At 37.4% G+C, this 26,746-nt stretch overlaps 1 protein-coding gene across 6 annotated transcripts in view; it reads right to left on the bottom strand.

The window, feature by feature from the left end:
• Positions 1-26,746, bottom strand: part of TMEM117 (transmembrane protein 117) — a 508,588-nt gene that overhangs the window by 38,578 nt on the left and 443,264 nt on the right. Inside the window, exon 7 of one of the 6 annotated variants that reach the window (XM_040488386.1) lies at positions 23,244-23,560. The exons of the other annotated variants lie outside the window; for them this stretch is intronic. Coding sequence (XP_040344320.1) covers positions 23,486-23,560 — 75 coding nt within the window. The 3' untranslated portion in view covers positions 23,244-23,485. Of the gene's footprint in view, positions 1-23,243; positions 23,561-26,746 lie in introns of those variants that run through there. 6 annotated transcript variants of the gene reach the window in all.

A 26,746-nucleotide genomic window follows, 5' to 3' on the forward strand; every position in this document is an offset into this window, starting at 1 on the left:
TTATTTTATTTTATTTTATTTTATTTTATTTTATTTTATTTTATTTTATTTTTTTAGTTTATATATTGATTTTAAGATAGAATCTTAACCAGGTTCCATGCTCAGCACAGAGCCTGATGCAAGGCTCAATCATCACCCTGGGATCGTGACCTGAGCTGAAATCAAGAGTTGGATGTTCAACCAACTGAGCCACCCAGGTGCCCCAAGAGTACACTTTTCTTGATGGGCACTGGGTAATATATGAAACTGCTGAATCACTATATTGTACAACTGAAACAAATATAACATAAGCTCATATATGGAAGACTTGGGGTTTATGATGTGAGAGTTTCCTACTTAACAAAACACATAAATGCCATCGAAACTGTGGGTTTATATTGAAAGACAAGAATATTTCACAGAAACTAATACTATTTTCCTTTGTAAATACTTAAAACTTAAGTGCCCTTAACCCAAGAGTATTCTTGGGAACACACCCAAGGTTTTTATGGTTCTATCACAGGCTGAGAATTTGCTGGAGCTCAAATTTATTTCTACATCTTTGTAGCCTAAGTAGAGGTTTAAAATGCATGGCTTTTGAGATCCTTCCAGAATCTGTTACCTGTGGGAAAAATTTCAAACTTTTAATTTAGAACACTATTTGCCATGGAATAAAAGATTTGAGGATAGATAGTACTGATTTAATTGCAAGATTACACAATGGAAGAAAGGTCCCTTTTTAACTAATGTGTGTGTGGGGGGGCAGTGTCTGTAAAGATAGATTGGATAAAATCAAGATGGAGAAGACTTACAAATAAATTACACTCAATTATCTAAACAAATGGAAAATCGATGTCCTTATCAGAAAAAAAATTAACTCATTGGCATTGAAAAATGATCTCTTCTCACATGGCATACCTCAGAGGGGCATTATTTTCAATGATATGCTTCTTCATACAACCATGTGCAAAGGGACAGCCATTAAGCCTCTTCAGTGAGCTGAAGATTTTACTTGGCCTATGAAGTCTTTTCCCCTGTTGGAAAACTCATCAGTTAAAATCCATATAGACTGTCAACTACAGAGTAAGCACTCAACTCTGAAATCACTCTGCTGATTCAAACTGTGTTCTGAAGGGAATTGGCCAGGCTGTATTGGACACAACGATGAACAACTCAGCAACATATGCTGACGTGACACACTCTGCCAAACAAGGAACCAAGCATGTCCTGCTGCCTCCGCCCCCAGCTAGTGCAGTGTGTGCAAGAGTCTAGGAGACAAAGAGACTTACTGAGTACTTCCACTATTATGAAGACCAAAAAAGAGAATGAGAGCACACATGACAGAGATGGACAGAGAGAAAGAGAGAGAGAGACTCATGTGCATTTTGTGTACTGCATGCTGTCTGTGCATTTGGATGAGAGATTCTGAACAACTACACTCTATTTTGAAGTGGGATGACAGACAACCCCATTTATCTGTTGTGTGAATGATGGACATACAGTAGGCATCATTATGCAGAAACAAAAAGCTGTGTAGGTAAATTAATTTTGATCCACATTTATAGACTATTGCAAGTGGTATACACCATTACTAAAGCGACATGTCATTTATAAATGAACTATGCTACCAAGCATTTGTCCAGAATATTCAGGAGCATAATAGGGGGAGAGCAGTGTGAACAAATAACAGAAGTCTCATTTCCTCGCTAAGACTTAGATTGAAATGATTTAAGTTAACTTATTTAAATATAATGAAATGAAAAAAAAATTATTTTTATTGAACTGATACAATTTTAGGGGGAAAAAGAGTCTAATACTTTTAAAGATGGAGTTTCACAGATTTCAATTTCTTCATTTGTTGAAGAGAAAACTTAGTAGATCTGTAAGGCCCCTTTAGCTCTAAAATATTGTTTCTCTAGAAATGAAATTAGTAATCTTAGTAGAGGATAAGTAGTTACACTATTCCTCACTATCATCTTAGTTACAAAATCCTATAAAAGAGAATCTAACAGTAGTTAGCAAGCCTCACTATTTAGATGTATTTTTGGCTTTAAAATGTATAATTACGTCTGTACACACAAAATAACAATCAGAAAATAAATAAATGCTGATATGTTGACTGTGTAAATGAATAGCAATTAGCTTTCTATTCATCTTAATCCCTACAGAGTTCTGTGTTTGATCAGTCTTTAGTCCTTTACTATCTGAAAGATAATTATAAAGCTGATGGTACTAATAATGGACACAAATCATTTAGGATCTATTCTGTGCTCTATACTTAACATATTTCATCTCTGCAGTAACATTATGAATGTATGATTTATCTGTTTTATAAAACAAGAAAATGTAAACTCAACTGAGAGAGGTAAAATAACCTACTCAAGGTGTCCCATCTACTCCATGACAATACCAGGTACTGAATTCAGCCCAGGCTGCCTTCAGGGCACTGCCCTTTCCCCTAAAAGGGACCAAAGGGAATATTCATTCACAAATGAAAGCAGGTGAAGTGAACCACAATTCAGAGCTAATGCAGTTCCTTCCAGATTCCCTCCAGAGACCTCAGCTCAGACAACTCTGCTTAGACAACAGTCCTTCTTACTCAATGGATTGATCTTCCTTTCTATTATGCCATTCCACCAAAGGAGGCCTACTCTTTCTCTTCTGCCCCTTTGTCACAGCCTCCAAGTCTCAGTATGCAGCTTAGAAATCCCATTCCCCTTCCCAGTTCCCAGTTAAGTGAACTCTCCAGTCTAATGCTTGATGACTGGTTTAATGCACCCCTCTCTGGGCCCACCCTAAGCAGTAAGACATCCAGGTGGGAAGTGTAGGAGACCCTGCAATCCTAAGCCAACTCACTAGGGGCAGGAGACAGAGCCTTGACCTCTTCCTATCCATGATCTCCTCCATGCAGCAATGACAGGATGAGTAGAAAGGCCGAAGCAAGGTTGATATGCATTTTCATGATGGAGTAGTGGCACTGGCTGACCACAGAACTCTGTCCCCAGCAGTTTACTGACAGCCATGCTTAGAGTCCCATATTCACATAATACCACACGTTGCCTTATCTATGTTCCTTCTTTGATTCCACCAGGTTCCCACCCTCTGGGTTGTCTTGTACCACTCCTGGGTACTTTTAAAAATATTCCTTACTTGCCCAAATTAGGCTTGTGAATCTACCTCCTTGCTTTATGATGATATTTTAACCTGGGAAGTAGTTTGGAGTTCTGATCGATGCCAGTAGGTCTAGCTACATAATTTGTGGGACCCAGCACAAAGTGAGACATTATTCAAAAAGCATTAGAGATTTCTTTTTTTTTTTTAATTTTTATTTTTTAACGTTTATTTATTTTTGAGACAGAGAGAGACAGAGCATGAACGGGGGAGGGGCAGAGAGAGAGGGAGACACAGAATCAGAAACAGGCTCCAGGCTCTGAGCTATCAGCCCAGAGCCTGACGTGGGGCTCGAACTCACGGACCGCGAGATCGTGACCTGAGCAGAAGTCGGACGCTTAACCGACTGCGCCACCCAGGCGCCCCAAAAAGCATTAGAGATTTCAAAAGAGCCACAGCACAACCTGAAACCAAGTGCAGTGCCCTTCCGAGTATGGAAGTCTTTGTGACTGTCCTGGTTACATGCCTATGAAACTAGTAAAACCTTTTACTCTTTACTCAATAAAAAACATATTCCTCATTGGCTTTCCTTTGAGGATGTGAAAACTGTACAATGCTTCTCTTATTAAAAATATGCAAAGGAATAGACATTTGCTTTTCATCATGATTTACAATCCTCAGGTAGCATTAATAGGTTACCTATGTTTCTATGATGTAATAGTGTGGTTTTTAATGCAAGTCTGCTTATTCCTACTTACTTCCATTATTAGACCCTATAAGACCTACTGTTATAAGATCTCTTTAATATTTACCACCCCTCCCATCACCCTTGTGTTCGGCATTGACCAATCCAGGCAACCTACCCCTATGAGCTGCTCTCACCTGTCCAACCCTATGCAGTCTTCTGAACCTACAGCCATGGGCACAGCCCCGACTTCCTGGTTGGCTTCAGCATCAGCCAAACACACTCAAGGTTGATAGGCCTACTGCCAAGCTTTGTCAACCAAAGATAATATTCTAGAGGAGACTGTGACATGGCAGATACAAAATCATGGATTTTTAAAAGCTGATCACTGTAATCGTCTCTTGTCTGTAAATGGAAGTTATTGATTTTAACTTTACTGTTTGTTCTAAGTTGTGGTAAAATAACATAGAATTTACCATCTCAACAACTTTTAAATGTATAGTTCAGTAGCGTTACATACTTTTACATTGTTGTACAACCTCATCACCATCCATCTCCAGAACATTGTTCATCTGCTGGAACTAAAACTCTGTCCATTAGAACAACACCTCCCCATCCCCCACCCCCAGCCCCTGGCAACCACCATTCTACTTTGTCTCTATGACTTAGATTACTCTAGTACCTCATATGAATGGAATCATACATTATTTGCCTTATGGGGACAGATTTATTTGATATTCACTTTTGATACAAACCTTTGAGGTGAGTGTGTAGAACTGGAATACAGTTTCTTTGTGGCCACTGCATTTTAGAGAATTTGCTTAGTGCAGTAGGAAATAAGGCCTGAAAGGGAAAGTTGGATCTGGTCTCTGGGTTCAAAGTATTCTCTCCATCATCCCTTCTGCCAGGCTGGCTAAGTCTCTTTTCCTCCACCCCTCCCTTCTTTGTCAACAAGAATGCTAAAATCCTTTGAAGTCAAATGTCACTTGCAAAGTGGCCTGTTCTTAGGTCAATCATTACAAAAGAAGAAAACTGCCTCTTTGTCTTGTACTACTAAAACAATAGTTGTTCAGGTAACCAACCTGCAGACTCTCCCATTGTTTGTTATTTAATGAGTTCTTTTTTTTTTTTTTTTTTTTTTTTATACTAATCAGCACCGCATTTCTGCTTTACTTATCCTCAGTGCACCCTTTGTACTAGGAACACTTTGCCTAGATATGCAAATCGTTGCAGGCTGACCTTGATAAATGGTCTGTGTTTGTGTAATTTAGATTAGTTCAGTAATTGTTTGGAACAGAGGCCAGACATTTCCCAGGAGTATTAAACATTCACTTTCAGGACTTGGTGGTCTGTGAGGAAGGAAAGGTCAGATCAGAGTTACTTTACCAACTTCATCCCAAGGTCACTCCTACTCGTGCTATCTATAAACAGTTGCCTGGAATCCATCAGCTGGCTGCAAAGAGGGGGCTTGTTCCCTAGGTTTTCCTGGAAGCTGAGATGTGGTAAATCTGGCTAACCTTTAGAAAAAAGCAGAGAGCAAAGCCAAATCAAAAAGGCAATACAAGTGGTCCTGTGGCCTTTGGAAGTGACAAATGATTTGCTTTGGTTCTGCTTTAAGCAGTGGTACCCCGGAATAGTTCTTAAGAAAGTAGGTGGCTGACTTGTACCTTTACAACCTATTTTACGTGTGTTTTATTATACAGAACTATTCCTTTTTTGTCTTTTTCAAATATGTGGGGACTCCTAATAACAATGAGTACAAGTAAGGATTATGATTGCCTCTACGATTCTCAGAGCTTGATCTCTATCTTCCTTTCCCTTACGCAACCTGATAACAGGCTGAGTTTGGAACAGCTCTCTCCATGGAAGAACTCGCTGCTTGCCCATGGAAGCCCCCCCTGGAGACCCTGCTGCTTAGTATTCCCTTCTTTCTCAGTCCCAAATGATTTCCTTTAATGGCCTCCTTGACGCAGTCATATCCTTTGAGCTCATAGCCAATATGATTTAATGCCTTTTCCAGACTCTGAACACTGCTATAATTTCGACCCCCGTTCTTTATCCAACTATATAACCCATTCTCTTATAGAATGGTGCTTGTTCTGAGGCGGTTGCAAATACTCTCATGCCATGGCTATTTCCCCTAACATGTTCTAGCTGGATCTCAGAGGTCTCTCAGAGAGGACAGTGCCTACATCTGAACCCAATCCCAGGCCCAGTTCACCACCTCGGGGCATAGCATGATTAACACCAACTCCCTTCTAGATGCTATACCTCTTTTAAAATATGAAAATCTTCACATGGTCAGAAATTCAAGGATGCCTCTAGGCAGACAGATGCCTATAATGCAAAAATCAATTTCCCCCCCTCTTCCAGCCACCCACCTCTTGGAAAGGCAACGATTAGTTATCTTTGCAGAAAACAAATTCTTTACACGTACAGCTAAGTAGTCAGATGGTTAGGGATGAAAGGCTGAGATGTTTCTTTCTCAAGTCTCATATTTTCAACAGGAAAAGACCTCTATAGCTAAAAAACTGGCTACAAAGTGAGCAGGTAGGCTCCCCAGATGTTACTGAAAACTGAGTTGTTGTAATGCTGGCTAACCTTTCCAGAAAAGGAGAGAGCCAGCCAAATCACAGTGTTTATAAAGACAGTCTTGCAGCTTTTAGATATGATAGGTTAAAAAAAAAAAAAAAAAGATACATTTTTACTCTGATTGGTTTTTCTTAAATTATAAGTAAGGTTGAACTTCCTTTGATAAATCTATTACTCATTTACATTTATCAACTATTTCTTCATATTCTTTACTCCTCTTTCACCTTCTTACATTTGCTTCATCTAGAAGTGATTTTGGGATAAGGAATTAGGTTGTGATCCAACTTCATTTTTTTTCCCCAAATACCTAGCCAGGTCTCTCAATAGTTACTGAATAATCTATCTTTCCCCCACCGATGTGAAATATTACTTTAATTTTACCTAAAATTATTTCTGTATGTGTTTTACATGTGTTTTAAAACTTGACCCTGTAAATTAGTTCACTAATCCAGTGAACTTCTGTCTATTTCTTCTTAATGCAGAAACTAGGTTAGTTGTCCCTTCATGATATATTTTAATATCTGGCTCAGATATTCATGACTAATTTTACATATGCATTTAAATGTAGAATTGTCAGGTTCAAAAAAAAAATCATGTTGATTTAGGTATATATCTATTTATTCAAATACAGGATTAATTTAGGGAAAATTAAAATACTGGTAATATTAAATATTCCTACTTAAAGTATGTCTTTACATATGTTTCTTTCTCATATACTCTAGCAAGGACTTTTCACATAAAACCTACATATTTTTGTTACTTTGTGTCAGCTGGTACATCTTTTTTACTGTTGCTCTTGTAAACAGGATGACTTCTTTCACTGTATTTTCTAATTAGTTTCTGATCATATATATTAATTTTAGGGCCGAATATCTTTCTGAAAACTGACTGTTCAAAATAGTGTTTGTGCTGATTCTCTTGGGTTTTTTTTGAGTATATGGGCTGCAAACATGGTAATTTCACTTCCTACTTTAGGCTTCTCATTTCTTTCTTTTGTTTAATTCCACTGGCTGCTCTGGAAGGAGAGTATGGGGTAATAGTATGGCAGATGTTTTAGATAATTGCAATCATGGCCATGTCACTTTCCTTTTAGAATGACCTATCGTTTGCTAGAGGTTGGAAAACCAAGACCACATCTCCTAGTTTTGCTTCAAGCTTGAATTCTACCTGTAATGTAGCTCACACCAAGAAGGTGTCAGTCACCTTGTGAGATTTGGAGGGTGGAGGTGAGACAAGGTGGGCTGTGCTTCTGGTCTGTTGATTCTGCAAACTGGAAGCATCATCATAGATGTTGTGGGTTTTCTCAGCCATATAGATACGTGCTGTGTAATCCCTAGTTTTGTAGATATTGAGAGGCAGTAGGAACTGCATTCATTGTACTACTGTAGGTTATAGCTGAGATGGTGTGCTTGTGGAGCTAACAGCTGGGGCAGTGGCTGCCCACTCTCCCGGCAGGCCAGCTGTAGGCTGATGTTTAGGAGAAATACCTGGAAGCCAAGCCTAGACCTCGCTCCACCAACTCTTACAGTAATTTCATAATCAGTTCTGCTGCAAGGCCCTTTCTAGTTAAACTAGCTACAATGGTTTCTGTTATCTGCAATCAACTCTGACAGAACACCCTTATCTTGTTTCTAAGTTGAAGGAGAAGGCATTGAGAATTCTGATGTTAACAATGATTCTAGCATTAACAATGATGCTAAGTTTTGAAATGTATCTGTGTATACAAATATATTTGCATGTTTTTAAAAATACTTTTGAAATTTTCCTTTAATTTCCTCCATAGCCATGTTTGCTTACTCTTCTCAGTTCTAATTTTATATATTTTTTTCCTTCCTTAGTTTCCTACTTTGATAGAAAATTTAAAGTCAATAGACATCTACTATTCATCCATTATTTTTAAAAATGTCTTATACATGTTACTTTTAAGCCAATTTCCCACCATCTATGTGTGCATGCGTGTGTGTGTGTGTGTGTGTGTGTGTGTGTGTGTGTGTGTGTGTGTTTAAAGTCTAGGACCCACACTTTATTTCTATCAAGCTGCACGTTCTTACACATAGCTTAGAGTTTTGTTGTTCAGTGTATTGTCTATACTTTTCATCTTTATCTGTAAGTTTGACCACAATACAATTTATGTAATTTATTTAAAAAGAAAAAGTTAAATAGAATAAGACTAAAAATAAAAGCCTGCTGCAAACCTTTAGAAATCACTTTATAGACTGACATTGATTTTTTTTTTATTTAAAAAAAATTTTTTTTTCAACGTTTTTATTTATTTTTGGGACAGAGAGAGACAGAGCATGAACGGGGGAGGGGCAGAGAGAGAAGGAGACACAGAATCGGAAAACAGGCTCCAGGCTCCGAGCCACCAGCCCAGAGCCCGACGCGGGGCTCGAACTCACGGACCGCGAGATCATGACCTGGCTGAAGTCGGACGCTTAACCGACTGCGCCACCCAGGCGCCCCCTGACATTGATTTTTTTAAAAGCATTTTTTAGGTACAATCTTCAATCAGTTCTGAATCCACCAAATTATACTCACACTTATCCCAAATATCTTTTCCTTCATTTAGATCAGGATATTGTGTTAAACTTCTCAAATAATTCATCAATTGCCTAAAAGGTCAAGATCTGTTTTCAAAAATAACTATTTTAACTTATAAAAAATGCCTCTTATAATGCATTTTAGAGACAAGATTATGCAAACTTTACTTCTAATATAAAGCCTACAATATCTTTAAAATTAGAAATAGTGTTTTTCCTTCTACCTTAAATATTCAGTTAGCATTTCCTTACCATAGGTCAATGGTTAGGAATCATTCACTGCTGCTTTCTCTGTTCTATGATTTGCAAAGAAAAGAAACATTGTTAGGGTTGCACTTACCTTTATCAATATTTGATTTACATTTTTGTCCAAAGTATTCTGCATTCCTTAATTAATGCCAAAATACTTTGAAAGCATATGTGTGTATAATCCATTTATATTATATATAAATGTGTATACTTTAATGTGTACATATAATATAGTGTATATACAGTGTAATCTTTCTCCCTCTGAGAGAGACAGAGAGATTGCCATGGAGTCAATTCAATCTCAATCCCTCTTGGTAAGAAAAGTGCCATATTTTGTCAGTTCTAAAACACTAACAATTATAAGATACACTAACAATTTGACAATCATTTTTAGGGAAAAAGGGAAATAGAACTAATGCATTAAATGTAATCACTGACTATGTGTTTGAAGCTAACATGTGCATGCTAGAATGCACTGCAAGCTGTAACACTAACTCCTAAGGATCTTCACAAGGCTAGTTGTCCTCATCTCAGTCAGAAGATGCATTATTTATTTTTCTCCTCAGATATCCGTATATTTGGTCCTTTAGCAATAATGTAGTCAAGGTTCTGGTCTATAGCAGAGGATGTCTCTGAGGGATGCAGGGCATGATTCCCTGGAGGCAGGATCACCCCTTCATCTCCTCAGATTTCTTTATACCCTTACAACAGCCCTACCACTTTCTTATCCCACTAGATGCCACCAATAATATTTTAAAAGGTCAGTCTCACTTCTTCCATGTCTAATTTCATAAGACTACCTGTCAGCAGCTTCATTTTGTTTATTTTTCAGTAACTGATCCAGCCAATAGTGTGTCCTGTTGGTAGTTTACTCACATTGTTTTGAATAAATAATTTTGTAACAGATGCAGAATGTAGCATGAGAGGAGAGGAAGGGCAAGGAAGAAACCTCAAGATTTAAACATTTATAAAGTACTTACTCGGATAACATGTTTATATATAAAGCTTATTTGGAAAAAATATCTTTGGTTTAAAAATAAAAGCTTTTACTGACCAACTTATATCATATGATTTCAATCATGTGAAATTTAAGAAACACAACAGATGAACAAAGGGGAAGAGAAGGAAAAGTAAGATAAAAACAGAGAGGAAGGCAAGCCATAAGAGATTCTTTTATATTTATTTTATTTTTTTTAATTTTTAAAATGTTTATTTATTTTTGAGAGAGAGAGAAAGAGAGAGAGAGCAAGAAAGAGAGAGAGAGTGCACAAGCAGGGAAGGGCAGAGAGAGGGAAACACAGAATCTGAAGCAGGCTCCAGGCTCCACACTGTCAGTACAGAGCCTGACATGGGCTCCAACCCACGAGCAGTGAGCTCATGACCTGAGCTAAAGTCTGACACTTAACCGAATGAGCCACCCAGGTGCCCAACCATAAGAGACTCTTAATTACAGAGAACAAACTGAGGGTGGCTGGTGGGGTGTTGGGTGGGGGATGGGCTAAATGGGTGATGGGCATTAAGGAGGGCACTTGTTGGCATCAGCACTGGTGGTTGTGTGTAAGTGATGAATCACTAAATCCTACTCCTAAAACTGGGGTGACTGGGTGGCTCAGTTAAGCGTCAGACTCTTGGTTTTGGCTTAGGTCATGAGCTCACAGTTTGGTTCATGGGTTAGAGCCCCGCGTCGGCCTCTGTGCTGACAGTGCAGAGTCTGCTTGGGATTCTTTCTCTCTCTGTTCTGTCTCTCTGGCCCTCCCCTGCTCGCTCTCTCTCTCTCTCTCTCTCAAAATCAATAAATAAACATTAAAAAATTAAATAAATTCTACTCCTGAAACCAATACTACATATATGTTAGCTAACTTAAATTTAAATAAATAAATAAAACAAAAGCTTTTAAAAATGCAACTTTCAGGCATTTTTCCAATGCCTAATGAATTGCTTTAAAATGTAAAACCAGGAATCCAGGAATTATTTGTTTCCAGTTTCCAATAAAGCTTCATTAATCACCATAGGTCACTAAAAATCAGTAAAATGTCATAAAAGCTTGTGTTCCATATTCCTGTAAACCTAATGCTGACATTTCTACAGGGAAGTTAGAGACTTGAATGGATTAGACATGTTCTAGAATACAAATTAGTAGTTCCTGGCAAATGGGAAATAAATGTATGTCTGTGTCTATATATTATATTCATAGTGGTGGTTTTTCTGGCATGCAAACTTTCTACTCTTTGGCATCAATTTACTTCTTTAATCCTTTCCTATTTTAAAAGAATCATAGACAAAATTCACTTAGTTATTGTTATCCACATATGATAGACAAAGACAATAAGACTTATAGAGGTTAAGAAACATGCATGACATAACAAATTAGTTGATGGAGAACAAAGTTTTACCCAAGCAATTCTGACTCTAGAATCTGTCCTCTTGAGCACAATACTACACAGCCTCCTTCCAGAGCATTCAGCAATAAACAATCACGTATATTATACTGTGGCCAAAGAGTATGAATCAACCAACAGCACTCAAGAAATTAAGTTAAACGTGTTGATTGCCATATTCTAAATTTGCTCTTTTATAGAATACACGTGATGTCTCTTCTGTAGAAAAACCAGCCTCTGTAATAAATCCCAATTTCTTGTTTTAGCTGTTAAATATTTTCCTTTCAAACTATAGTATACAGTTCATGTGGTTTTAATGGCAAGGATTGTTTCTGATTTTTGACACATAAGCTAAAGGAACACATATTACTCTTTGAGTATTATGATACATGGGCATTATGAACTTAGATTTATCCATAAAAATCTGGCGAATGCTCTCCATTAGTGCTTTTGTGTGGGCTTACAAACATGAATATATTTTTATCCTAAAAGTGAAACACCCTCACCAACAAAAATCTCCACCTTTTCAACAGGATTATGGTACCTTGTTTTTAGACAATATACCAAAATTAACTGAACTATTGCTACCATTTGATAAATTTTAGTTTTAACTTTAATGATAGAAATTTGAAATTCAGGAATTGATCCCTTTAATCCTGGTTCTGCCATTCATGAACTAGATGACCCCCCACTTTTTTTTTTTAATTTTTTTTCAACATTTATTTATTTTTGGGACAGAGAGAGAGAGAGCATGAACAGGGGAGGGGCAGAGAGAGAGGGAGACACAGAATCGGAAACAGGCTCTAGGCTCCGAGCCATCAGTCCAGAGCCTGACGCGGGGCTCGAACTCCCGGACCGCGAGATCGTGACCTGGCTGAAGTTGGACGCTTAACCGACTGCGCCACCCAGACGCCCGCCCCCTCCCCCCCCCACTTAACTTCTTGGAGCAACTTCTTCCTCTGTGAATGCTGACGTACCTGTTTGAACTGTTATGGTGATCAATGAGATAGAAGAAATGGGCATGGGTTAGAAATTTAAAAGATTAAATATAAAGTATTGTTTCAAAATGATTTTGTTGACAGCCTTATTTCTTTCAAGACTCCATTCATTTGTTAAAACCTATCCTAAATTTCTAAGAACTTTATTCTGAGCATGTGGGTTTCATGTTAAACACTATCAAATTAGTCACATTTTCAACCCCATCAAGTCTATAATCCTCGTGATCTTTAAGGACCTCCAAAGTCTGACTCCAGGCTGCTTCTCCAGTGCTAGGTCCTATGGCTAACCACATGGACTTTTGCTGCTCTTCCCAAGTTCCATACACACATTGTTCCATATTTCACTCATGATGCTTCCCATACGTTGTGTCTGTTCTCCTTCTACTTAGTGGATTCTTTCCCAGTCTTCAAAACCTCAAAATCTTCCATGACCATCCCTGGTGCTGAAGAATTTCTAGAGAATACCTCATTTTACAACACCCCTCTTATATATATTGGGTAATATATTTTGTTTTTTGTTGGTGTGTTAGTCTTGCTCTCCTTACTTAAATATAATCTCTTTAAGGTGGAAGTTCAGTCTATCTGCTTTTTCAGAACACTTTTATAGTTTTGAGCACACAACTGATCTTTTTCTGTCTTAGATGATACATCAGTTATTCTCTAAACAGTACTTATTGAATATCACGCACTGTGCCAAGGGCTGAGGGGTGAAGTGGGCACTGTTCTACCCCTCATGGACCACCGCATGGGGAATAATTAGTCCTATGTGCAGACATTCAGTAAAGAGTTGCAGAGTTCTTTAGGGGAGCCCAAGGGAGTAACACATAACCCATATTTTAGGTAGTCGGGGCAAGTTTCTCCAAGGAGGTGACCCTTAAGCTAAGAATCCCAGGAAGAGTAGGAGTCAACCATGTGAAATAGGCACTAACCTCATTTTTCAGCTTCCCAAAATGATGGAGCGAAAGGGATTGATGATTCCCCTGAGGCCCAAAGCTGTACCATGACTTTTCAAGCACTTCAGTTATAATCATGTTCTCCAAACTCTTAGTTCTGTAGGTTTTCCATGAAGTCACATGGCTTTACTCAGCCAAGCTAATGAAATGCATAATGCATGCTATTTTCCTAAAGTCAAGGAATCCATTCCCTTAATTACATTACTGCGCAAACAACTGACTAGAAATAAAATGCTCTAAATTGAGTATCAGTATTTCTACAGCAGATATAATTTTATATTATAATTACTTTTCTTTGACCTAGATAGGATTTTGAATGATACTTAAGAAGAAAACTACAATGTTATTAGCATTAAGTAAAAGTTTGTCACCAAAGGAGCAATGAAGAGAAAGGACCCTATTATTTATTAAATGCATATGATGTTCTAGCCACTAACAAATCTATTTTATGGTCTTTCAGAACTTTATTGAAGTAAATACATTAAAATTCTTTTATAAGTCAGAAAACAGATTTCAGAGAACTTCAGCAACTTACCTCAGGACAAAGAAGACAGATTTGAAAGTCAAGATTATATCTATCCAAAGCCCATGTTCTTTCTCTCCATCACCCTCTGGTTGATTGGTCAGAGAAGTGATCTCTAACTGAGCTCCCCAGGGGAGGCCAGGTCCTTCTTTTCAATGTTCTTATATCTCCCTGTACTTTTCCATAAGACAAATCACCACATCTTGTACTTATGTATTTATTTCTATGATTCATTGATTCATACCTGCTTCTGCCACCAGATTCTAGGCTGCAAAAGGGCAATGGCATTTTTATCCACCATATTTCATGCCTAGGGCCTGGCATATTTTTGGTATTTAAAAAGTACTTATGAAATAAGTGACATTTATATCATGCATTCTGAAGCAAGAAACTTGGGAGCAGCTGATTCAAGACACTTCTGGGAAGAATAATACAGTCTCAGAGAAGTGAGAGATGTGCAAATTGTCTGCTCAGCTTTGACAACACAGTTGTGGTTTCTCAGTTTTGAATATTAGCAAACACTCTCTAGTAGTCTTTCACTTTTATCAATTGTAAAAAAAGTACACAATGTTACAAGAAACTGTTGATGTACAAAGACATTTTAAATATCTTGGTATCATTTGTGATGAATAGGTATAGCTTTTATATAAAATTATTTTAAAGCTAAAGTTATTTCAAGGTTATAGGTATTCTAAATCTTCCAGTGCTAGTTAAAACTGTATACACACACACACACACACACACACACACACACACACACACACGGCTGACTAGAAATAAAATGGTCTAAAGTGAATATCAGTATTTCCATTGCAGATACGATTCAACTTTGTATGCATGTGCATGCAGTTTGTTTAATTTTGTTTTTATAAAGCCCCTAAGCTGGAGGGTGGTTCTGCTTGAAAAATGTCATAGGATTATTGTTAGTGCTTGAAAACTTACACATTAATTATGTTATAACTTTTAATTTAGATTAAAACAGGGTTGTATAGAACAATTTTATCAGTGGTCATATGATTGTAAAATATTCAAAGGTAACCTTAAATAAGCCCATGTAGTTTCTTTTTTCTTTTGTTTACTTATATATTTTGAGAGAGAAAGAGAGCAAGAGAGAGAGAACTTGTGCACAAAGGGTGGAGAAGCAGACAGACAGTGGAAGAGAGAGAATCCTAAGCAGGCTCCACACTGTCAGCACAGCCTGATGCAGGGCTCAAACTCATGAACCAGGAGATCATGACCTGAGCGGAAGTCAGACGCTTAACCAACTGAGGCACCCAGGCACCCCCGCTTTTTTTTCATTTGTCCCAGTTCTTTGTCTGATACAGAGCAATTTGGTTTAGCTCAGTGAAGACTGGATTCATTAATCTAAGTGAGGACATATTTTTTTCACCTTCTACTAAAAGGTGAAATGCTTTGCACAAACTCATCCCATTTCTGCAAAGTGAAGAAAATAAAGCAAGACTAAAATAAAATACTATGTAATTTATTTTTTACAGCAGTACTTCATGGCAGTATTATTGCTCTCATATTATAAATAAGGAAAACTGAAGCCTTGTTACATAACGTGTCCAGTGTGCCAGACCTGCTAAGTGACACTGTCAAGATGTGTCTTCCCTGGGTTTCTGTTTACACACATATAACAGAAAAATGGCTGCTCCATCTAAATGCACCTGATTTATGTGATAAATTGTTAATAAGAGTGATGCCTCTAGCTCAGAGTTGATATTTGGCACAAACCCACATAAATATTGAATATTTATTATTTTAATTAGCTACATTTATTTTTGGCATCATAGGTAAAACCCATATGCTCACGGTGATAAGAATAAAATTTTCTCACCAGTCAGTGAATTAGCAAGTGTCACTGATCATTGTGGGGAAGCTTGGAGCCCTGAGGGACTACAGAGTGGCAGCGGCCACATATTTAGTCCTCTGCTAGCTACTTCCTAGATGGAAGGGAAAAATCCAGTGCAAAAGGGTATCTGACACTGTGAGCAATTAAAAATTGTTAAATTCTATAGGAAGCTTAGAAAGATCAATATTGTCCATTAAATTTCAATGAAGCTGACTGCATCACTAATTCATGAACAATTACCTTGTGATTCAAGCTGTCAACATTTAAACTTAACCCGACAAGGGATTCCTTCTTAATTGTTTAAAAGTTCTTTAACTGTCTGGCATGCAGGCTGTACAGAGATGAACAGATATGAAACTGAGAAGTACTGGAATGAGCCTGAACTTACGGTTTTTAGTGATAGGATGGCTTAAAAGATGAATCTCGGCTTATGAAGCATCACTGTTACTAAAGCAGACAAGGATCTCAGAGGATCTAATATCTCCTGTGACAATTTTGGATTTGGCACCCCTCAATGCTTTATTTATATTATAGTGCCTTGGCTTGTGAAGCATCCCAATAGGAGAAATACTAGAGCTGATTTAAAGGCCATTATTTGATTCCCAAATCTAAATATTCAAGTGGTCACCCATATAGAAACTGACCATTTCATCAATGGTATGATTCCAAACTTGGTTCATATGTTGATTTCTGGGGAATCAAAGCATTTGTGGTTAGGTTCCCAGACTAGCCAAACAATGTTTTACAACGTCTATGTTAGCTGAAATATTATGAGTTTTAAAAAAATGTGAAACAGTATACAACAATGCTATCACCTTATAGTAAATATAACAAAATGGTGAGACCCTCTTGATGTTGCTATACAGGGGGAGGTGTCCTTCCATGTATGTGTGTGTGTATGTGTGGTCAATGTGTGGACAGTGGCAAGGTAGCAAAATGTCCCCATCCACTCACAAGTTGCCATGTATACAGGATTTCTGAAAATCATGTATTGATAATTGACTGTTAGTGCCTTAAAATTTCTCATAGCATTATTGAGTGTTTAATCGCAATCAAGATCTTAGACCTGTCTAATATGGTAGTAGCTATTGAGCCCTTGAAATGTAGATAGTCAGAATTGAAATGTGCTGTAAGCAGAAAATGCACAGTAAAATTTTAGCATGAAAAGATACTGTAAATACTTCCTTAAAATTTTTTATATTGATTGTATTTTAAAATGATGGTATTTTGGATATATTGTATTAGACAAAATATATTATTAAAATTAATTTTACAAGTTTCTTTTTTTAATGTGGCTCTAGAAAACAAAATTATATATGTGGTTCACATTGTATTTCTATTGGAAAAGCTAACTTACAGTATAGGAAATTAGGAGGTTTTAGAGCCTCTAGGGTTATTAAGAGGTTGAGCTCTTGTTCATAGCAGCACTCTCAACAATAGCCAAATTATGGAAAGAGCCTAAATGTCCATCAACTGATGAATGGATAAAGAAATTGTGGTTTATATACACTATGGAATACTACGTGGCAATGAGAAAAAATGAAATATGGCCTTTTGTAGCAACGTGGATGGAACTGGAGAGTGTGATGCTAAGTGAAATAAGCCATACAGAGAAAGACAGATACCATATGGTTTCACTCTTATGTGGATCCTGAGAAACTCAACAGGAACCCATGGGGGAGGGGAAGGAAAAAAAAAAAAAAAGAGGTTAGAGTGGGAGAGAGCCAAAGCATAAGAGACTGTTGAGAACTGAGAGCAAACTGAGGGTTGATGGGGGGTGGGAGGGAGGAGAGGGTGGGTGATGGGTATTGAGGAGGGCACCTTTTGGGATGAGCACTGGGTGTTGTATGGAAACCAATTTGACAATAAATTTCATATATAAATTAAAAAAAAAAAAAAGAGGTTGAGCTCCAACTCACTCAGGAATAAAGGCTTCCATTGAACTATTATAGAAAATTCATAATTAAAAAAAAACCAAGTATGGCTCATTATTAGGAAAATCAAAACAAGAATGAGGAACTACTTCACATTCATTAGGATAGGTATTATCCAAGAAAACCAGAAAATAACAGGTGTTGAGGGGACTGTAGGAAATTGTAACCCTTATGCACTGTTGGTATGAGTGTAAAATGGTGCATTCATCAATAATATGATAATTCCTCAAAAAATTAAAATTAGAATTATTATATGATCTGTAAGTTGCACTCTTGAATGTATACACAAAAGAACTGAAGGCACACACCCAAACAGGTACTTGTATCTCCATGTTCATAGCAGCATTATCCACATTAACCAAAAGGTAGAAGCAGCCAAGTGACCACTGACCGATGGATAGATGAGCAAAATGGGTATATCCACACAGTGGAATATTATTCAGTCTTAAAAAGGAAGGAAATTCTGACATATGCTACAGCAGGGAACATGGATGAAACTTAAAGATATTATGCTAAGTGGAATAAGGCAGCCACCAAAAGGATAATACCATATGACTCCACTTACATGAGGCAGATAGTGAAATTCACAGAGACAGATGTAAAACGGTGGTTGCAAGGGGCTGCGGGGAGGAGAAAATGAGGAATTATTGTTTAATGAGTACAGAGTTTTTTGTTTTTCAAGATGAAAAAATTCTGGAGATGGATGGTAGTGATAATTATGTTAAGAAAAAATATTCTTTTTAAAATAACAATAGCCCTTATTAAAATGATAAGGAGGACTTTATTCAGGACTATGGCAATAGGTGTCAACACCACAGTAATAGAGGAGAGAGGCAGGGCTCAACTCTCAACAAGTAAAGAAAGCTGGGGATTTATAGCCACCAAGCAGAGACGTGGGGGTGAGGGATTGGGTTGGTGGATGGGAAATTAGTGAGAGGATACATCAAGCATGGATTCCCACTACATCAACTTAACAGGATTTTTGCTGAAGGCAGGTGAGAGTGATCAGATATCAAGGGTGTGGGGCAGTCTCTCTAAACTTAGTAGCATTTTTGCCACAACAGAGCTAGGCATCCTAGAGGACAAGACGGAGGGCTAGTGGAGAAGAGCAGTCCAAGAAGCCTGACTAAAGTTTGGTCAAGGAGACAGACTGTCAGCTGCACAACCATCTGAATGCACTTAATGCCACAGACATGTACACAATTAATCCTTGAATAATTTAGGCTTGAGCTGTGCAGTCCAGATTTATGCATGTTTTAAAAAATGGATACAATGGAAAAATTTTTTGAGATATGTTACAATTTAAAAAACTCATAGATGAATTATATACCCTAGAAACATAAAAAAAAGAAAAAGGTATGTCATGAATCCATAAAATATATGTAGATACTAGTCTATTTTATCACTTACTACCAAAAAATATACACAAATCTTTATAAAATCATTATAAAAAATTAAAATTTATAAAAACACAGAGACTGTACATGGAACCATTCACACTTGAGAGAAATATAAACGAGTTTAAAGATGCAGTATTCAATCATAACTGCATAAAATTAACTATAGCATATGCTATACAACTTTAATAGTTTTGTAGCTACCTCCGGTTGCTATTGGGGTGAACTGGTGTTGGGAGTATCCACTTAAAATGCCTGTGACACTGATCATCTTCACGTAAGCATTTGTCTCTCCAGTAAATGGTGTAAAGTGATCTGTCAGGGTTCTCACTAGTAGTTTTGGGGATATGTGGATTTTTTTTAAAAGTAGACTTCATGCCCAGCGTGGAGCCCAACACAAGGCTTGAACTTATGACCCTGAGATCAAGACCTTAGCTGAGATCAAGAGTCAGATGCTTAACTTACTGACCCATCCAGGTGCCCCTATATGTGGATTTTTAACTGGAGGGTCAGTGCCCCTAACATCCCCCCCTCCATGTTGTTCAAGGGTTGACTGTGCTTAAAAATAGTTAAAATGGGGAGGGGCGCCTGGGTGGTTCAGTCACTTAAGCGTCTGGCTTCAGCTCAGGTCATGATCTTGCGGTCCATGAGTTCGAGCCTCACATTGGGCTCTGAACTGATAGCTCAGAGCCTGGAGCCTGCTTAGGATTCTGTGTCTCCCTCTCTCTCTGCCTCTTCCCCACTCACGCTGTCTCTGTGTCTCAAAAATACATACATGTTAAAAAAAATTTTAAATAGTTAAAAAGGTAAATTTTATGTTGCATTTCACCCAAATAATACATATTATATATATACATAATATATATTACATATATATAAATAAATATGGCTGATAGCTATCATAGTTTCTTTCCTCTTTTCTCACAATCTAAACTCTGAAAACATCATTTCTAACTCTTAATAAAATTTCAGGACCTGTCTGTTAACACAAGGTCTCTGTATTTATTTAAAAAATTTTTAAATGTTTATTTTTGGAGGAGAGAGAGACAGAGCATGAGGGTGGGAAGGGCAGAGAGAGAGGGAGACACAGAATCTGAAACGGGCTCCAGGCTCTGAGCTGTCAGCACAGAGCCTGACTGATGTGGGGCTTGAACTCCTGAACTGTGAGATCATGACCTGAGCTGAAGTTGGACACACAACTGACTGAGCCACCCAGGCACCCCACACAAGGTCTCTGTTTTATACCAATGATTAATATTTTAAGAAAATTATCTTAATTCCCTTGAGAACTTTTTTCCTCAAATTTTGTATTACTCCTCACTATACTGACCAATTACACCTGAAAATTCTGCACATCTTTCTCAGAAAAGTTCTGATTAGGTAGAATTGATCAGTTTAGACTAGAGATGAATTTATCACCTCTGATATTTTAAATTCTGTTTCTGGTAGTACACCCCAAGTTCTCATTAGGTTTTTTGTTTTGTTTTTTGGTGTGTGTGTGTGTGTGGCAGCCACACTGACCAATAAGAAGCTTCGTGCCTATTGCTACTAAGCCTCTATTCTGTATGTGTACAGTTTAAGCCTTCAGAACCCTTACACTTCTTCCTATGTAATTTAATATCATATCTATGCCACTGTTCTGGAGGTGTAGCATTTGAAATATTTTCAGCAGTGAAAACTGAGAAATGTTTTATAAGACTCTGCAATAAGTTGGAAGTTGTTCTCTTTGAAGTGAATAGTCCCTCTTCCATACACTACCCTTTTTATAGCCTCTCCCTCTCCTTTCAGTGGCCCCTGTGGTATATCTGTGGATGCTAAGTTTCTGGAAATACAATTGTGTCTTAAAATATCAAGGTATGTTTTATTTCTTATATCATATCAGTTCCCTAAATTCCTTAAGCAATTCACCCTGATTTCAAGAGTCACTAAGAAAAGTTGTCATTGATACAGCAGCATTTTATCTGCACATTCTATCTTTTGACAACTATTTCTGACCTTCCCTTTACCTCATTACATTGGGAGTTTTAATGGTCTCTGACTTCCCTGGAAATGAGAAGACCCTTCCGCTACTGGAAGATTCTAGAATTCTCTAGAAATAAACATGTTGAAATGGTAGTAAATATTTAAGGTGAACATTGGGGAAAATTGGCCCAAATCCCAACCAAAGATCTCTTTTAATTACAGATTGTAACATTTTCTCTGCCTGGCCAGAATATGATGCTGTATCTAGTCAGTGACAACAGTTTTCCAAAAGTAGCTGAATGAATGAACTATAAGAGCTAATATTTCTCTCATAGGGTTGTTGACTTACTAGCAGAAAAAAAATACAGTTTCTTAAAGCTTCAAACCCTACATAGAACTGAGAGTGTTATTAGTACTGAAATTCCTAGTAGTTTTTATCATCCATGGCAAATGAAGTTAATTCAAGGCACTGCACATTTATGGAAACTCTTACTGCAACACACTGGCCAAACGGTGGTGATACTAAGATACATATGATGGCTTGTGCCTTCAAGGAGCTCAGTCTAGTGGGTTATGCACTGTTTTGGATCTTGCAAAGGAAATCAGCCTTAGCTAATACAATTACTATCAACTCTCTTGATGTTCTATAGTGAAAGAGTAAAAGGGTTATTAATCACCTGGAGAAAAAGCTCAGGGTTTTGATCACCTACAGATAACGTCAAACTGCATTTGGATGACAAGTCTACTATTTAGAAATTACTTAGCTGGCTCACTGCTCCACAGAGAAAAACCCATTTGTAATCTGTCACGGAAGTTCGAGCCTAGGTCGGGCCGCTTAACTTGCTGTGTGTGATGTCGAGGAATGCATTTTCCTTAATGGGCATTCCCTGACAGCTCACTAGCCAGCTCTGGAAGTGTTGGACATACGGGATTAAAATACTGGGGGCTCCAGACCGTGGCAACTGTGGGATTCTTACCGAGTCGGAACTTGGGCTGCACGGCACATTGATATCTGAAAGGAAGGATTCCAAATGCAATGCACTTGAGTAACGTGCTACTAGAAATACAGCTCCTACTTCTAATTGGTGTGTAACAATAAGAAAAAAATGTCATTTTCTATACTGTGGAAGGGAAAATTATCCATTAATGACCACAGTGAAATATAAATTTCGCAGATGCTAAAATACTAACAGGCTCATTATCCTAAGACATTCAGTGATGCACATTCCCTTTTGTTATGCAAAAACATGCAGCCACTGTATTGAACATTTTAAGGATTCCTAAGCAAGTAAAGATGAGCATGTCTTTCAGTTAACATGCTGTATAACACCAATCAAATTTTCAACGGAAGCATAAACATCTTCCGCTTAATCATCTTGGCAAAAATTACGCATTTGGTTTAGAACGCAATGCTGCTACTCCTCTCTATAACCCAGGCAAGTTTAATTCTTTTCATTTTATTTATCCTCCTAAGCACAGTTTTATGTCTGAATGCATTATAAATTCACTCGGATTTCCATAACTACTGAAATGTGAATTATACAGTGGTGATCCCCTCTCCAATATTCACTAAACCTTCCCATTTAATTTTCATTAATTGTTCTCTGCAATGTTGAGAATCTTAGAAGGGAAGATATGCATTTTACTCATCTCTGTTGCCCTAGTACCTAGCTTATTACTAATAAATATTAACCACATATTACTATATGTAAATGCATATAAATACATGATTGGGATATTCAATGACTTACTTTCTGGATAATGTCACATTGGTAACCTTCCAGACAGAGGATTGTGACAGAAACGGACTCCCAAGGACACTGCCCTGACTAGAGCTCAACATATGGCTCAGGCTAGAAGAAAGGGGGCTTTAGTAGATCAGATAGCTTGTGAAAGTCAGATATGAGAAGGAGGAAAGACGTGTGAACCTGTTGAGCTTTTGAGAAACATCAAGCCATTCACTTGGGCAGCACATCAGGTGAGTAGCGTGGAGAGAGAAGTTGCCAAATGAGGCTTGGATTATGGGGATCCTATGAGGGACCTCACAGGACACTGAGTAGTCTAAAGACAACAAAAGCCACAAAGGATTCCAAACAAGGAAGTGACATGATCATATATGTTTCATAAAGGCAAATTCACAGTGGAAGATGCATTTGATGTTCTGAATCTCAACACGTTATTCTCAGCTTTCTGGCGCAACAGAGAATAGCTACTTTGTCTTTTCCACTTGACAGTGGAAGAGAGCTAGCATGTTCCTCCTCAAAGTCTAGCTTTAATGCTGAACATATCCATTTCCTCCATCATTCTTTTGTCATTCTTTGTGGGTCTCTCAGCATTCTGGTTGTTGGCCTTTGCAAATGTTCTCTAGTTTGTCCGTGTCTCTTCTGAAACACAGTATCCTCAGCTTAACATAAAAGACAGAAATCACAAAGGAAAAGATTGATAGATTTTACAAGATAAGTCGAAAACAACCGCATGTTAAAGAAACCTACCACAAGCCATACTATGAATCTCTACCTGCATTAGAATCACATTTGGGCTTTCTAAGATTCAGATTTCAGAATTCTATCTAGACTGCTTTCTTTTTTTTTCCTGTTAGAGGCTTTACTGAGATATAATTCACATAGCATACAATGCATGTTTAAATTGTGAAATTCATGGTTTTTAATTTACTCCAAAATGGTACAACTATCACCATAATATATATTAGAACCTTTGTTTTTTTTTTAACTTAAGTACAGTTGATACACAATGTTACATTAGTTTCAGGTGTACAATATAGTGATTAGACAAGTCTATATGTGTGCTCACAAGTGTAACTACCTTGACCTTTCATATCAAATACTCTATGGAGACTGTTCGGGACTTTACATGAAACATGCATGTAGATACCAAAGCATGCATACATGCGTATCTACTCTGTACAGATACAGATACATACACATACATACACATCAGGTTATTCTCAGGAAGACTCCAATTTGACAAGAGCTGTTTTAAATTTTTTTTTGTTAATGTTTATTTATTATTGAGAGACAGAGAGAGACACAGCATGAGAATGGGAGGGGCGGGTGGGTGGTGACACAGAATTTGAAGCAGGCTTCAGGCTCTGAGCTGTCAGCACAGAGCCCGACACAGGGCTCGAACCCACAAACCGCGAGATCACGACCTGAGCTGAAGTCAGACGCTTAACCAACTGAGCCACCCAGGTGCCCCGACAACAGCTGTTTTAAACTAAAAATCCTAATAACAAATAAAACTCAAATATTCGTAACATATATAATAGGAAAAGAGGTAATATCTTTAATGTGCAAAGAGGTCTTATAATCCAATGAGGAAAATATTAAGCATCCTAATAAAAAATTGAGCAAAGGATATGAAAACCAATTCACAAAAGGAATAAATATAAATGGTTAATAGACTTAAACAATTATTATCTTCACTATATGTCTACCATCCCTCGCCCTCAATTTTGAAGTAGGAAAACTCTGAAAATAAAGCTTTTCTAGCATTCATACAGCAGCAAAACCTAATCTGACCTGAGCTCATTTGGTGACAAACACCTGATGAGAAAGGATATTAATGGTTTCTAAGTGTCCCATTTAGTATGGATACCCATATGAGTCACTGCAGAAGGGTGAGGATATTCTTGTTTGTTTATAGTATGCTAGACTACCCCAGGCTACCTGAGATGCTTGTATCATGTACTCCTCTGTATTATATTGGTAAAAGTAAAAAAAGAAATAAAAATTTTGAAAAAGCTGTTCAGCTAGTGATCACTGATATGTGTAGTTAAAGAAACGTATATCAAAATGAAATTTTCCTTTTTTTACCCATTAAAAATTGGAAACTCTTAATACAACTCTGCTATTTGTTGGTGAGGAGAATGGTCACTTTCTTATACTTACTGTGGAATAATAAATAGAACAACCTCTAGAGGGAAATTTGGCTAGGCATATGAGAAGTCATTATAATGTGCAACCCTTTTAAGTTACGAATTCAACTTCTGGGAATTCATCTCGAGAAAATAATCATTGTGTCATGTTCATTGCAACACCATAAATAGTCATAAAATGGAAACAAACACTGCACAATAGGTAATCTGTTATATCATGATCACATCACAAATTACATTATAACACATTCACTAAGATAACCTTGTGAAAGAATAGTTCATGACATGAAAAATTTTAATAATACTTTGTGCAGTGAAGAAGCAGGTTGCAAAATAGTAATAATGTAGAAGATGATTCCATTTTTGGAAAAATACATATGTATTTTTTCCATAAAGTTCACATGCACTGACTAATTTACCTGGAAGACTGCATTATAAATAATTTTACTTCTTTATTCTGTTCTGTTTTCCAATTTGTTTTTTGAAGAACTTGTAATGCTTTTGCAACCTAATAAACCAATACATTTTAATGTAATACCCCAAGCTCCACACAATTCTGCTAAAATGTTCTGATTGTGATGAAGTAACATGGGGCTATTCCCTCTTTGATCCTGGACACTCCTATTAATACAGTCCAAGCTGACATCATAAAAGATGAGTTAACAATATATTTATAATACGGTAGAGTGTAAATGGGTTTCATATAAGGCACAATCATGATAATGATAATAATGGAAATAGTAATAGCAATAACACATCATAGGAAAGGAAATCTAATGAAATTATAGGCAGGCAGAAGCTATGCTGCCAATAACAACTCTCCAAGGACAGCCTTTCTTGCATCTCTCCTCCTTTTCCTTCTATAATTACAGGAGTGGTTTATGGGTGCAAAAACTCTCTGGTTTTAAAAGATGAGGGGAGTTTCAACCTCAAAACAGCAGTTTGAGGTAATATATTTATTTGCCTTTTCTTTCTAAATACCTTTGAATTTACTTACGTAATATAACATAGGGTAGGGAAAGAGCATGTGTAACAAGGCATGGAACAGTCAATGTTCCACAAATAGCTTCCATATATTGAAATGATTCCAGAGCACAGCAAAGACAGAAGCTTTCAGTTCACTGATAGGACCAACATGACCATGATAGAAATGGGCAGGAACAAAAGGATACATGCATCTCTTTCATAAAATTACATGCAAAACTGAATTCAGCAGTTTACTAAATAATAATGAAGTACCATAAAGTGGGATATACTGCAGTGACATAAGAATGGGTGAAGGTAAGAAACTTATTTTCATAGTTTATTACATTAATAGTTTAAACTATAAAACATACTGAAAAAAAGCATGTGATCATCTCTGGCTAAGTTGAAAAGCTGGTTTATTTTATAGGAAGTCACCACAATTCCCCCCGGGGCGCCTGGGTGGCTCGGTCACTTGAGCGTCCAACATTGGTTGAGGTCATGATCTCAGGGTTTGTGAGTTTGAGCCCCACTTGCTGCTGTCAGTGCAGAGCCTGCCTCAGATCTTCCCCTCCCTCTTTCCCCCTCCCCCATTCATGCGTGCGCGCTCTCTCTCTCTCTCTCTCTCTCTGTCTCTCTCAAAAATAATACATAAACACTAAAGAAGTCACCGTAAATTCCTCATAAAAACTTAGTAGGTTCTTAATGTGTTAGACACCAACAGCAAAAATG

Source organism: Herpailurus yagouaroundi, unplaced genomic scaffold (genome assembly GCF_014898765.1).
Source record: "Herpailurus yagouaroundi ecotype Mexico unplaced genomic scaffold, PumYag 166, whole genome shotgun sequence".
Lineage (NCBI taxonomy): Eukaryota > Metazoa > Chordata > Mammalia > Carnivora > Felidae > Herpailurus > Herpailurus yagouaroundi.